This window comes from Rhinolophus hipposideros (genome assembly GCF_964194185.1).
Source record: "Rhinolophus hipposideros genome assembly, chromosome: X".
In the NCBI taxonomy this organism is placed as follows: Eukaryota; Metazoa; Chordata; class Mammalia; order Chiroptera; family Rhinolophidae; genus Rhinolophus; species Rhinolophus hipposideros.
Genome location: NC_138046.1, coordinates 97,548,769 through 97,564,568, shown reverse-complemented (window position 1 = coordinate 97,564,568; position 15,800 = coordinate 97,548,769). Strand labels below are relative to the sequence as shown.

General features: G+C 40.4%; 1 protein-coding gene across 1 annotated transcript in view; it reads left to right on the top strand.

The window, feature by feature from the left end:
- SYTL5 (synaptotagmin like 5) overlaps positions 1–15,800 on the top strand; it is a 199,995-nt gene that overhangs the window by 173,844 nt on the left and 10,351 nt on the right. The window contains exons 11-14 of the mRNA XM_081043045.1: positions 891–1,052; positions 9,342–9,450; positions 11,814–11,949; positions 14,663–14,871. Coding sequence (XP_080899171.1) covers positions 891–1,052; positions 9,342–9,450; positions 11,814–11,949; positions 14,663–14,871 — 616 coding nt within the window. The remainder of the gene's footprint in view (positions 1–890; positions 1,053–9,341; positions 9,451–11,813; positions 11,950–14,662; positions 14,872–15,800) is intronic.

Sequence of the window (15,800 nt, the reverse complement as noted above, 5' to 3'; positions counted from 1 at the left end):
CATGGCAGGAAGTTTGTGAGTGGGGACATATGTCCATGGGTCATGTGTGGAAGCAGGAGCCAGTATCAAGACAGATCAAAATGAGAATGAATGAATACAGACGAAGGGGGAATCCAGTGGCCATAGCAGGACAGCAAAGATGAGCCCACACAGAATAAACAGAGTGAAGTGGCAAATTCAGGAAGCAATAGCCAAGGGTAATCATGCCAGGACAGGTAAAGGCAAATCTAAGATCCAGAATTCGTTAGTCTACAGCTTGTCCCCTGCGGGAGCTGCACAGAACAAAAGGTTTGCAAGTGTGTAACATGGGGCCCTGGATGACGTTCCGCTGGAAAAGGAAAAGCTACCCGAGCAATATTTTCTTTTTGCTCAATCTACATGTATATCTATTTACCCCATGTATATCTATTTATTTAGGCTGGCTTTTATGGAGTTTGGTATTTGCAAGTGTCTCACTGCCAGTACGCTTCTGAATTTGAGAGTTCTCATTATGAATAAAATAAGACAAAGAAGTTGGAGAATAGACAGAATAAACCTTGACCTTACAAAGTAGATGGTTAAAAAATAATTAGGCAAACAAAAAACAGGTAAAACTGGAAAGGGAATAAGCTTCATCCCCCTAATATTTTTTATTGACTGTCTGAAGTTTACCAACCTGCCAACCGTAAATAATTTGTTGATGCATCTTTCAGTGCTAGGTCTAACACAAAATGAGTTCATAGAATAGAATCTCAGTTGTAGCAGAAATGAAAAATGAAGTGGTTTTTGGTGTTTGCTTTGTTCATATTGCTAGCATCTGATCTGAAGGATGACAGAAGTAAATGTCAGTCTGTCATAGAATTGGGCAGAACCCTCCATGTGGAATGTGATGTTGTCAATCTCATTTGTAGTATACCATCAGCCATACTCAACTGGAAACAAGGACTCTGCAGCTCTCAGTCTGGCATTATGATCGATTTGGACGTAACAGCTTCCTTGGGGAGGTGGAGATTCCTTTCGACTCATGGAACTTTGAAAATCCAAGTGATGAGTGGTTTGTGCTTCAGCCCAAGGTAGGAAATGCTCCCAGATTTGTCATACAGGTATGCAGTGAGTCAAGTTCTGAGCCATACTGATGTTACAGGCCTAAAGAGTCTGCAGACTTCAAATCAGCATGTGATAATCTCAAAGATGAGTGCAACTAATGTTAGAATAATGTAATAAATGTAAATCTATTCTTTTGGAAATCTTTCTTCAGTACAGACTGTATAATGCAAACCACAGAATCAGATGTATTATTAATTTGACTTACTAAAAATGTATTCATCACTTGAAGGTTTCCATGGATAAACAAAAGGAATACATTACATGATCCTATTAGAAAGGGAAACCATTCATTTTCACATAGGTGAAACCAAATGCATAGGGCAAGATCAGTCTCAAAATATTCTCTCCATTCCTCATTCTCGATGATTTAGACAAGCTGGAGTAGTCTTACTTTGGCTCACATGAGGAAGTGACCAGCAGCTAAAGCATCTGGTTTCCTACATTCCTACCTTTGAGATTCATAACCTAGGTCTTGAGTTACAGTCAGAAAAATCTCAAAGCTGGTTCTAGAAATCGACAATCTAGTATGTTCTAAACTAGAGCCAAGAGTACCTTGGATTTGCTTTGATGCAGCTGGAGTCTGTCTTTCTACGTGTGCAGTGACTTTTTAAGTCAAGAGTGAGGTGAAAAAGTTCACATTTCCATAACCAAACATTGTTCTTTATATAAAGAGGCAAAAACCAACAAACCATGATGGTCATGATAGCGGACTTAAATCAGACTTCCTGGGTTCAATCCTGGCAGCTTCACAACTGTCTGTGTGACCTTGGGCAAAGTCCTTAACTTCCTAGGCCTTGGTGTCTCGTTTGTGATAATTGGACGTAGCTTATAGGAACGCTGTGAGGCTTGAATATGGTCCTGTGTAATGCTCACAGTATTGGGTCAGGCACATTGTAAGCTCTCAGTAAATTCTACATAATATTTATGTTACATTGCAGTCCTTTACTGCCATTGAGAGAAACCCCAGCTCGTACTGGTCAGAAAAGTAAAAGGAAATTTTTGGCCAGTGATTATAAAGCATGACTTGATCGCGATGCTCAGATCTTATCCAGGCCCTGGAATTTCCTGGTCTCTTATCTCTGTATTAGCTTCATTTTCCAACTGCGTACAGTATTGACCTCCCTCACTAGCTTCAGGTATGTTTCTCTTGGACACTATAGCAGCTGCAAGCCTCTCATCCTTGCAGTACATTGTCCAGGAGAGGAGAGAGTTCTTCTTCCCCCAACAGTTCAACCGATGCCCTGGGCCTGGTTCTCCCAATTCAGGATGGGATTATGTGCCCATTCTGAGTTTATCACTGTGACCAGAGAGGTGAGCCACATTGGCTGGCTTAAGGCAATCAAAACATACTCTGATCCTGAAAGTGGTATTACTCTCAAGGAAATCCAGGGACGGTAGTACTAAAAGAATGGTGAGTGGATGCTAGACAAGGAAAAACAAAGGCTGGATATCAACAATAATAAACATTGATCATGATCAATAGCAGCATTGTTCACATGTAATGGATACAACAACCATTGTGAGCTAAGTATCGTTATCCCCATTTTCTATGAGGAGACTGAGACTCAAGTTAAATACAGCTTTCTGGTGGAGTTTTATAACTGTTGACCTCAAACATGGTATAAGTAACTCATGGAAAATCTTTGGGAGGTATAATTGGGCTGTGGGTAAAATTGACAATAAAATATAATAAAAATCCTTAAACATAAAATAACTGCAAGCCTTTGACTAACGTGTGATACAGATACAAAGTACAATAGTAACAACAAAGAAGTTCTCAATACAATAACATTCCCCTAACATTAATTAAGAGAAATATTTGGTCATTACAGCACTATATCTCTTGGAATTGAATGAAAAGTCTCATCATAAAGGGCATTTAATATGACTTAACCGTCTCCTGTCACTCCCTTCTTTTTGTGCATAATGGGTGAGCATCACAGAATCAGTTAGAAAATGTCCAAGACATGATATGATGCACGACACAGATGGAGGACAAGTAATATGCATCTTAGTACATGAAATGAACTTGTCTGTCATAAATTTAATGTTAAAGCACACTGGGGCTCTTTGGAGGGTTTCCAGTCAGTTTCCTGGAAATCGTTGAAGGATTTGTGCTGGCATGGTACCTAAGCTCTCCCAGGCCTCTCCCAGGCATCCTGTGTGCTTAGGGTCCAACACCGTTCCGAAGTAATCACCTTCACATTGCCATCGAGTGGTTCCACTGTCATAAGGGAGAAGCATCTCTCTGAGCCTGCTCAAGGTTCTGATTGTGTTTAATGTCTGTAGAACTAAGTTGGTCCTCTGCCAGATGACCTTGGATTCCTTTCACCACATCTGTTGCCTCCAACAGCCTCCACTTGAGACTCTCTTTAGAAGAGTGTCCTCAGGCTACTGTAGCTTTTTCCCACATGGGCAGAGCCAGAAGTTCCTCGGAGCTTATGCACTCCTTGCCACAAGACAACCCTTAGCCAGCACCTGGCTAAGATGGGGGGAGGGGTTCTGAAAGCCCAGTTCCCTTACTAAGCGTGGGAAACACTCCCAGGCCTTATACTCCAGAGATGCCCAGCCAGATCAGGCTGCACCCTGGCCCGGCTCCCTCCCCTCTCCTGACCTGTTTCCCCCACTGGTCTATCCTGGGAGCGCTTTCTCTAGTAAGTCACTTGCGTAAGAATCCTCACCTCAGAGTCAGCTTCTGGGGAACCCAACACAAGTTAGTGTCCCTAATCCTTGTCATCTTTCTCTGCCCAGCTTCCTGACACACACAGAGGCTCAGACTTCCTTAGCTATCATGCCTTGCAAAAATCGGGGGACCCATGCCAAAGCCTGCTCTGTACGCTGCCACCCACTTCATGAGTGATTTATCTTCAGGCTGAGCTGGGGTTGATTATCAGAAATGTCACTTCATTCTCAGTCTCCTGTGTCAGTCATTTCAGTGCAGGAGTCACTTCATCAGCAGCAGCTATAGTATGAGCAGTTCCGGGGCCCTAATGTTTCTTGAAGATCATCCAGCTGAGGAAGTGAAGTGTGAGCTACAGGGACCAATTTCCTTAATAATAGATGATCAGAATTAATAGTCCTCAAGCATTCAGAAATACTGATATCTTTCCGTAGTGGGAGTACTGGAAAGATCTGGTTCCTTCTTGCTTATTGACTGTATTACTGAAAGTGCCTCCACACCTCCCTTTGTTTTTGCTAGATCTTACAGCACTAGGCCAGTCAGGAAGCTGGGGCAGGCAGAGAAAGAACTCAAGATGCTAAATGTACTGTAAAGTAGTTTCACGGAATAACTTCCATATTATTGCATAACATGGGATTGCTTAGTAGCTATAACTCATTATCTTTCTGAAAGGCATGTTCAGTATTTCGACCAGAAGGGTTTGTTAGTATGAATCGCCTTTCGTGCATTCCCAGAAGGTGCTATTATAAAAACAAGGACCTTTGAAAATCAACAGCAAGCTTAAATGTTTTTACAAGGAAAACTTCTCTGTTCTACTTTCCGGCAGAGAGTAAATGGAAGTGCCTGTAGAATGATTCCCTAGCTGAAAGGCTCTTTCTTTATTGGGCACTTTTGGCTGACTTTTGTATGTAAATTATTATCCCGTCTTAGACCTGTAAATGTACTGGGAACTCTGCTTCCGACTGTAATGGGAAGTGCATCTCTCTGTCTCTCTTCAAAAAGCAGAGGCTAATGGGTGTTACCTGATTATGCCATACCTCTGCTCCGTCAGATACCCTCACCAGTTCTCTACTGCTTTGGGGTATGGTTTGAATAAATCCTAACTCTTACCCTGGCACTCGGTGCTCCCCGGTATGACCCAGCCTTCTGTAACAGAAGCGGATGTCCGTGCTCTTCCCATGTCCCCATTTTCATGCATACTTGGCTGCCCATCACTTTCACTCCCACTAGCCAGCACCTGCCAGTCTTGGTAGGAGAGATATCCTCCGGCTGCTGGAGTGGGGTTGGTCTGTGGGCATGGAAAGCCAGAGTCACCTGGGTATTGAAGTCTCCTGGGGGTTAAGGGCAGAAAGAGCAAAAGCACTCTCATTCCCTTGCCTCTGACAGGGCCAGCTGTGAACTGTGATCTCTCTTGTCTCCAGAGCTACCCTGTGGCACGGAGCAAAAATTACTCTCCTTGAAACTGCCTGGTATCACAACCTTGTGAAGTCGCTGTTCACTTTGTGGTCCCACTTCCCCACTTCCCATCCTAATAAAACACTATAACATAAATTCATGTCTTAGTGTCTTCTGGGGAACCCAGAGTAGACACCTCGTTTCCATCTTCCTTGCTACTAGCAAGGAAGTAGCAAGCTACTAGCAAGGAAGTTGCTTCCCTGTACACAGACCTCAAACCATACCTGGCTTCCTACCACTTACGTGCATTCTCCACAGTCCCCACTGTATTTTGCTCAGACTGCTTTTTTAACTCAGACTAATCATCTTCCCACTCCATTTCATCTGGTATCTCTCCCATTCTTTAAGGACCAGATAAGGGTGACCTCTTTATCCCAATCTGGATTACTCTCTCTTCCCACAGTAGTTTATTTGTACCTGAATTAGAGCAAGTGTCACTCTTTGTGTGACATTGAACTTGTGTAGTAGGAAACCAGAAGACTCCCAGAAATCAGGACCAATAGTCAGTTAATAGAGAAAGTCACAGAAATCACACACATGTACATACCCCAGTGCATTTCTTAAACATTTATTTTAACTCAAAACAAATAAATGTGCCTTCATTTTCAAGTCTTCTAATAAGGGACAGTTCATTTTTACTGAGTATGATTTCAATGATTAAAACCCTGTCATATCTTCCTGAAATAAATTCTACCCATAATGCGTTATCATCAACAGTTTCTAGTTTGAGTTTCTCTAAAGAGAAACAAGAATTTAAGAATAATTTCAAAGTAAACCAAGTATAAAATCTTTCTAAATATTCATGATTTTTCCTGATTTTGTGTAGCTTCAAGCCCAAATATAAACAAATAGCAAATTTACTTTCAAATCTTCGGTTCCTCTAAAGTATTCAACTTAATTTTTGTAGTAACAGCTGTCTTTTTATACTCTTCAGTTTATGCAGTATTAAATTATACACTTAGAATCACAAAGATGCCTGGCATAAAGAACTTAGGAGACTTAATACAGCTGACTCTTGAGGAACAGGCAGTTCAACTGATGGGAGTGGACATGCTCGGTGTTTGCGGTGAGGATCCTGTTCTTCATTGGGAATGGAAAGAATTAATCTGATGAATCAGTTAAAGAAAAGCAGATTAATAGAGCTTCTACTGTAGCATATATATATATATATATATATATATATATATATATATATATATATATATATGTCTGCTGGATAAACTGAGAGCTCATTGAAAGCAGGGTTTATGTCTGTGTCCCCACAGCAATTGTTGAAATGCCTTAAAAGCATTACTATAAGAAGCCATTCCAAATGTGTTGAATTAAATTGGATCGACATGAATTCTGCTACTTTTTCTGAGCAGGAGTTGGTTAAATAATGTAACCTGGTGGTCTGCAAGGAGAGGATGCTGCCTTGGAATTTCCTTGCAAGAATACCCCAAATACCCCAAGACAAATAGATATGTGCAGGGTGCGAGATGACTCCCTCCTTTGACTTTCTTTTGTATGTGCCCATGACGCTACAAAACTTCATGTTTGTTGTTTTCTACTTTCACAAGATTTGAGGACTGTATGTATATAAAGTCACCAGTATATTTTAATTTAAGCTAAAACCAATGGAATATTAATAAATCCCAATGCATATTTTGATCCCTACTAATACACTGTATATTAGTATGTTGTAACACCGGCACATATCACTTTTTCCTACCAACATATTTTCCTACCCAAAGATTTCATCCAAAAGCAAATAGAGCCTGCACCAGTTGTATAAAAAACTACCCTAAACTTTAGTGACTTTAAACAATAATTTATTGCTATCACTCATCATTCTGTAGGGTAATGGGGCTCAGCTATGTGGTTCTCATTTAAGGTCTTTCATGCTGTTTCAGCCAAATGGTAGAGTGAGGCTGAAGTCCTCTGAAGGTTTGACTGGGCTGGTTGTTCAAGTTGGCTGTCGCACACTTGATGTTGGCTGCCAGCTGGGGACTCAGGCCTGCCAGTTGGAGCACCAACATGTGCCTTGGGCCTCATATCATGGGTTCCCAGAGGAAGCGTCCCAAGAATATCCATTCCAGGAGAGAAAGTAGAAGCTGTGAATCTTAAGTCCTGGGCCCAGAAACTGGCATATTGTCACTTTGGCCATATTCTACCAGTCAAAGCAATCACAGAGCTCACTCAGATGCAAAGAGAGAGGACAACCACCATACCTCCCATTGGCTACAGTCTCAAAAAAGTATTGATCTCTTTAATCTGCCATAATGTCCATTATAATTTTCCATATATGATGTTCACATAAAATTTACTGAAACTTCAAAGAAGAAAAGTCCTTTCACTAGGTACTTGATCTAAAATAATCAGATTAAATATTAGATGGACAATCTTATTTTACCATCTAATCACATTTTTGCCCATGGTAACATGGTTGAATTACAAAAAATACTTCAAATGATTTTCCCACCCTTACTAATAAGTTTTACCACCACCAATAAGAAAGAAAATCAAGCAAGGATTCCCTTTCTTTGTAATGCTGTCGGTCGTTTTTGCTGAGGCTTGAACAGCTTCTGACTTTGCTGTGAGTTTTGGGGTTTCTGAATTCTTTCAGTCTGCTTTCTCTCCCACAGCAGTTCTCAACACTTGATTCAGTGTCAGATCCCTAAGGAAAAAATCCTGAGAAAGTGCATTACTTTCTTTACCTTGTTTATGAAAAATTAAAGTTTACTTAAGTCAATGGCAACTGGGAGACCTACAGAACAGAAGCTCTGGGTTCACATTTAATTTTTTTAGTGTAAACTTTTGATTTTTGAGATGATTGCAGATACACATGAAGTTATGATAAATAGTAGCCATTACCCAATTTCCCTCAGTGATAGCATCTTGCAAAGCTGTAATGCAGTATCACAGTGAAGAGAGTGACCTTCATATAACCTACCAATTTTATTCAGATTTCCTCCGTTTTCATTGGTGTGTGTTTGTATATTTAGTTCTGTGCAATTTTATCACATGTGGAGCTTTGTATATCCACCACCACAGCCAAGTATAGAGCAGTTATATCACTACAAAGATCCCTCATGTTCTTTTATAACCACACCCACTTCCCTCCTGCCTTTCCCATCCCTGACTCCTAGCAACCACTAATCCATTCTCCATATCTATTATTTTGTCATTATAACAATGTCGTATAAATGGAATAGTATAATATATATCCTTTTGAGACCGGCTTTTTTTTTTTTTTTTTACTCAGCATAATTCTCTTAAGATTCATCCAAGCTGTTGCGTGTATCAATAGTCTTTCCCTTTTGTTGCTGAGTAGTAGTCCATGCTATGGCTATCCCACAGTTTATTTAACCATTCACCTGTTGAAGGACATCTAGGTTGTGTCAGTTTTTTACTATCACAAATAAAGATGATATGAATATTTCTGTACAGGTTTTTATGTGGACATATTCTTTCATTTCTCTAGGATAAATGCCCAAGGGTACAATTGCTAGATTGTATGCCAGTTGTATGTTTAGTCTTACAAGAAACTGCAAACTGTTTTCCAGAATGGCTATACTATTTTGTATTACTACCAGCAATGTTTGAAGGAACCAGTTTTTCCACGTTGTATTTTAATGATGTGAAAATTACCAATATAATTTTTTAATAATTGGTGACTGGCAACCCAATGTGAATCAAGCATTATTGTCTACTTTCCCCCTCTTGGTCATTCAGGAAAGTGTTAAGACATCAAGGACAGACAGGAAGAAGTATCTTAGGCTGTTTTCAGTGGCATCTGTATTCTTGCCTCATTCCCCAAACTGTATGTGTGCTCGGTGATAGTACATTCAGTCCTCACTGTATCAGAGGCACTCCGTATCTATTGACTGACCACATGTGTTATACATCTCCCCTCAAGTTACTTTGACTCTAATGTTAAATGTTATATGCAAATGCTTTCATAGAGTTCTCCAGCCTCTCTCTTCTCATACCTAAGACATCTTAAACCAATAAGTGCTATCATAGTTGAATGGGAATGAGTTGTCACATTTAAGCCAAGTGAATATTGTACAAACATGGGCGACAAAATAATAAAACAAGCATTCTCAGTTTTTCTTTTTACCTGTCTCCCCTTGGCTAGGTGGAATTTTCTGCTGACATTGGCCTTCAATACAAAGGAGAGCTGACAGTTGTTTTACGTTACATTCCCCCAGAGGAGAACCTGATGCTTCCACTAGGACAACTTCAAGGTAGAGTAAAAACCAATGACTTTGATCAAGGATATTCTGTTTCTAGAAGTTAGGGAATGGTTGGGCTATGTTACTTTCGCATTACACAGATGAAATCAGTCTAAAGGACTAGGTGTCATTGTCTTTTGAGGAGAGTTGAGAAGTATATGCAGTGGTACCTTGGTTTTCGAACATCTCCGTTGACGAACATTTTGGTTTACGAACACTGTAAACCTGGAAGTAAATGCTTCGGTTTTCGAACACGACTCAGAAGTCGAACATGTCACGTGGCTTCTGTTGAGTGCAAGACCCTGAGGTCCAGCTGTCGGCTGTTTTCGAACGTTTCAGAACTCGTGGATTACGTTTGAAAACCGAGGTACCATTGTACTGTATATGTGGGATTATTACAAGGAAAGGACGAAGTTCATACTTAGAAACAAGCTTTAATGGTAAGATTTGTTTCCTGGAAGTCCCAGAGATACAGGATCTTCCACAGGTTGGAGTGGGGCTAAAGAGAGACAGTCTATGGAAAGGGGAGGTATAGATAGCTGCCTGATGGATTTATGACATTCACAGCTACGCAGGGAGTTTTGAGGAAAAAGATGACCTAGAATACAGAATGTAAAGGAAAAATCAGAGGGAATCAACTTTTCAATCCCTCTTGCCCTTCTCCTTCCATCAACTCCTAAAGGCTGTCTTCTCTGTCCTTCCATTCACGATCACCCTCTTCAGCGTGACCCTGTGCAAGTAACGTTCTCTCTCTCGGCCTCAGTTTCTTCACTTCATAGGGATATTGTAAGGATTAAATAGGTTCATTCATGTAAAGTGTTTAAAACCGTACTAAATAATGGTAGTGGTAGTTTTTATTCATGTTTCAGCACATTTTGTCATAATAAAAGTGTAATGTGGGAAGAGATTTCTCTCACTCAAAAATGTAATTGTGCCTTGGCTATAGTCTTTAGAGCTGGCCCTGCATGGAGTTGACAATTTAGAAGACTAACACATCAAAGAATGGAGTTATGGAATTTGCTCTTTTGGAGGCTTGATGCTTCCAAAAGCAAAATGCTTTCACTGTAGCTATTTCCCAGTGAGAGCAGGAATGTGGCCCAGGAAGCTCTCAGGGTCTTCCTTTATACCTTGTGAAAAGACATACCTTGTAGGGGAGTATTTAAATTTTAAAATTTCTGTGATCATTTTTTTCCAATAAACACACATGAAAGATCTACCTGGAAGGAATCAAATAAGGTAAAAAACATTTAAATCAGTACATGGAAAGACATACAGTAATGTGAAGACCTGATTCAATCAGCAAATGAAATTAATCTTCACAATCTATAAAGTGATCCCCCTGATAAGTCCAGTACCCATCTGGCACCCCACATAATCTTTACAATAGTATTGATTATATTCCCCATACTGTATTTCACCTCCCCGTGGCTATATTGTGACTACCCATTTGTACCTTCTAATCCTTTCACCTTCTCCCCCATCCCCACCCCACTTCTATCTAGCAACCATCAGTTCTTTTCTCCTGTATCTCTGAGTCTATTTCTGTTTTGTTTGCTCGTTTATTCTGTTCTTTAGATTCTACATATAAGTGAGATCATATGGCATTTGCCTTTCTCAGTCTGACTTATTTCACTTAGCATAATATACTTTAGGTCCATCCATGTCATTGCAAATGGTAAGATTTCATCTTTTTTTATAGATTGTGTAGATGCATTGCGCTGTGCACCTGAAGTTGAAGTAGAATAGTATTGAATGTCAACTATAATTAAGTGTGTGTGTGTGTGTGTGTGTGTGTGTGTGTGTGTGTGTGTAGACGGACACAGGATGTGGAATACAGCATAGGGAATATAGTCAATGGTATTGTAACAGCTATATATAATGTCAGAGGGGTAATAGACTTGGGGGGTTATCACTTTGTGAGGGGTGTAAATATCTAATCATTATGTTGTTTTGCAAACCTGAATCTAACATAAAAAATAAAAGTTAAAAACTGATTAATCGGGATCAAATATATGGTGATGGAAGGAGAACTGACTCTGGGTGGTGAACACACAATGTGATTTATAGATGATGTAATACAGAATTGTACACGTGAAACCTATGTAACTTTACTAGCCATTATCACCCCCAATAAACTTTAATTTTAAAAAAAGAAAACGAAATAAATCTTTGTAGATTTTCTTTGTAAATTTTGAAATGGAACCTTTGATCAATCTCTCATCTCTCCTCTTCCCTCCTTTTCCACTACCTCCCTTTTCTCTTCCTCTCTCTCTCTTTCTTTCTCTCTCTCTCTTTCTCTCTCTCTCTCCCTTCCTCCCTCCCTTCCTCGCTCCCTCCCTCCCTTTTTTCTGCTTTCATTTTGATGGCTTATGCAGGAAAAAAGACCATTAAAAGGGGAAAGAAGAAGGAGTCATCTATAATTTCTGGAGGAGTACTAGAAGTGTTCATCAAAGAGGCAAAGAATCTGACTGCGGTGAAGTCAGGAGGCACTTCCGACAGCTTTGTGAAGGGGTAACTTAGAGTTCATTTTAGATGGCACATAATGGGAGATGAAAGAATCTATGATCCATGAGACAGGGGTGGCAGTGAGGTTTCTATGCTCTTCCTATTTGACATATACTAGGAAAGAGCTACCCTTGACTGCTGGCTCTTCCATCTAAAATGACATGAGTATAGAGGGAACTGCTTATTCTAGCCCTCAGCACTTCCAGCGTATTTCAGGATTTCCCATCACTCTCACCTTCAAGATGGGCAAGTTTTCCTGTGCGATTCATTTCTTGAAGGAGGATAAAGTATGATTTTTCTATGTGTAATGTACTTTTATTGGTGCTGACAGTATGCAACAACAAAAATATTGGATCCTTGGTGATTTGCTCTCTTGAGGGAAGTAGTAAAAAAGTGGAGATGTCAGAGCATCCTCCCTGGAGAGTGCTTTGGGGAAGGTCTGGAACTCCCTGCTGGGAATTTGTGCCCACTTTGTTTCTTGAGGGAATACAGCCCTTGAAATGGACCTTCTTGCCTGTTCTAGACAACCCAACAACAAGTATCTCTTGATTTCTATTTGGGATGTTTTTCCTATAATTAGAGGAACTAGAACAAGAAGGATATTTTTCATTGGTTCAAGCAAATACGTAAATGCACATGTACCAAGTACTAAGTGCTGCAGTTTCGAAACTAAGACGTGGTCCCTGCTCTCATGGAATGCCATAGAACACATGAAGCCAAACAAATTCCCATGAGGTTAACTCTTTGAGTCAGATGACAATATTGTCCCTTTCCTCAATCCTTCTTCGAAAAGTGTAATTTCCCCTACAAGGAAATGAGTCAAGCCTTTACCCCCAGACATTCTTTGATAAGGCGAATAATAAAGAGAAGCAGATGTCTGGGGCTTCCCCACTGGTGAGTGTGTGTACCTGAATCCCGGTCCATCTGTCCTTCACGCTTTCTCACAGTAGTGAGATGCTTTATTTGAATCTTGCCATCACAATTTGCCTCACCAGCCCCATCATCTAGTCCAGGTCTCTTCCTGCTCACTGTCTGGTGGGATGAGGGGATAGCTCCTTGCCTATGGCCTCACTGTGGCCTTACAGAGGTGACTTAACATTTTCTGAAATAGTTTTCACTTTATTATGTTGAAAATGTATAAAGCAGCAATTATAAAGGACAGTATCTTTGTTTTATAACTTTTTAAAAGGCCAGTAGTTTTCTAGTAAATTCTTTCCCTAGTGACACTTCTGCACTGAGCTGATTTTAAAGGGACCTCAGATTTTTTGAAGAGCACGAGAAAGCAAGAATAGACCCTCCTACAAAGTTTAATATTATAAAATATATCAGTTAATATTAGCTCTGTCTGTGAGCCCGCATAGCAATGGCTTAAAGAAAACAAAAGTTTGTGTGTTTTTTAATCTTGCATGTAAACAAAAACTAAAGGTAAGGTATCTAGGGCAGGTTTGGAAGCATCATGATGATCAGGGATCCAGGTTTCTTCATCTTGTTACGGTGTCCACCTCATGGGCCAAGATAGCTGTTCGAATTTTCAGCTATCCCATCGAAATTCCATCCGGTAATATACATTCCAGAAGTTTCATACAAAACTACTTCTTATATCCTATTGACCAGAACTTAGTCACATAACTATACTAGCTGCAAGGGGGGGCTGAGGAAGGTAGTCTTTATTCTGGAAAATCTTGTTTCTAACTTTAAAAAAACATGAAGTGTTTTTTTTTAGAGAAGAATAAGGAAAAAATGAATATTGGGAAATAAGTAGTCTCTGCTTGATACATGAAATGAAATCTCAAGTGTCATAATGTATCTTCTTTATTGTAAGGTCATTTGTTTTGTAGCATTTTTCACATTTGTTTGATGTAATAATTCCATACCCATATGTCTTCTTCCCTAAAGCCTGCTCCCTGATTCATCGGGTACCTAGAGCCTCAATCTCCACATGGTCAAAAAATGTTTTGACCATAGGAGAGAAGTCCCGCCGTACAGGCATTTTATTTGAGAAGAGATTTCAGGAAGCACCAGTGACAGAGTAGAGAAAAGGAGACAGGGAAAGGAGGGAAGCTGATAAAAATATGTTAATAGGCAGGTTACTATGGTGGGCAATTGGGGCTCAATTCTACTGGGGAAGCAACAAAGAACTCTGGAATGTACCTTAGTATTGTCCCTTTAAGGGACAGGAAGCTATGGGACTCATCCATCAATTTCTAAAACTCATTGGTTGAGGGTTGTTCCTAGAAACATTAAATCCCTAGTGATCCCAAGATTCCCTGCACATAAGGTGAGTCAACTCACATAGCACCTGAGAAAATCCTTACCCAGGGAAGCCAAGAAACAGGTACTTGAGGTAGGAAGCTGGCAGCATGCCAGGAACAGCTCATCCTGGCTTCAAGCCAACCTGGAGGTGGGCCAAGGATGATAGGAAGTGGGACATTAAATACGTTAAATAATATCTACCGCAGGAGATATTTTCATTTCAAGATGAGGGAAGGACTAAAATAGGATTAGAAAAGAGAGTATAGACAGTTTACTGTTGCCCCACTTAAATAATAAAACATCCCACGAAGTAAATCCATATTTAAGCATATAGGAACCTGGGAGAGAAAATCCAATACATATATCACACACACACCAGGAATTATGGGAAATTGAAATGACTACTCAAGGATGTCATTTTCAGCCCACTGCCTCTCTGATGACTTGATTGCACTTTCTCCTGCAGCTACCTGCTCCCTGATGATAGCAAAGCCACCAAGCACAAAACTCTGGTAATAAAAAAGAGCGTTAACCCTCAGTGGAATCATACTTTCACGTTCAGTGGCCTGCATCCCCAGGATTTAAAGAATGTTTGCCTAGAACTTACCGTCTGGGACAAAGAGGCCTTTTCCAGCAACATCTTTCTGGGAGGAGTTCGTTTGAATTCTGGAAGCGGTGAGGGACTTGGGGACTCTGCAGTGGTCTGTGACTGGGCATGGGGCAGGGGAGTGGTTCCTGCAAGTGTGATATGTAGTAGGTATCAGCATAACTGACTCCTGAAATTTCCACAGATGCTCCATGCCTTTAGCTGAGGACTTATTCATTTTTCAAAATAAAAATACTACTGCATAACTTTGTATCCCTCAGCTAGACGTTTGGGACGTATAATGTTTATATTCATTCTTTTCACAAAATATCATTTACACTGTAAGTGAATTCCAACTGCTTTCTTGGGACATACTTCAGGTTTTGCTCAGGAGAAGATTACCAAGACAACACAGGCTTCTAGGGGAGAGGAGGACTTCCAGGACCAACTTGACTTCATCCTCTTCTCATTTCTGTCCAACACTTGCCGCCATTACTCACACTAGTTGAATTGAAAGGAAATAATTTTTTTCCCTAAAAAATAGCATCGAATGTTGTTCAAATAGGTTATGGAAGCAGACCACTGGTGCCAGAATACAACTATAACAACAGAGAGAATTGGGAGGGAGGGGAATTATAGTAATGGAGCACATGCAACCCCCTAAACTCTCATCCAACAGTTTAGTCCAGACATAGGTGGTCTGTCTGCATTGTACCATGGTCAATATTTCTGTAGGGAAGGACCCCATCCCTATGATTCTCTACTTATTTATAGGAGAGCCAAGAATGTCTGTACCACTGAAGTGAAAACTCCCGAGGTCATAGAAATGGCCTTGTCACAAAGGAACAGCCTCAGAGACCAGTTCAGCCCGTTCCTTTGTCATGTTAGCTCAGTCCAAATAAGCCAGCTCTCTGCTAAACTACCAAAGTGGGGAAGAAATGAGCCTGTAGGGCCATCCTGATTATTTCTCATCATCTAAGCAGAAGAGAATAGTTAGGCTGCAAAAGACATATTCCAT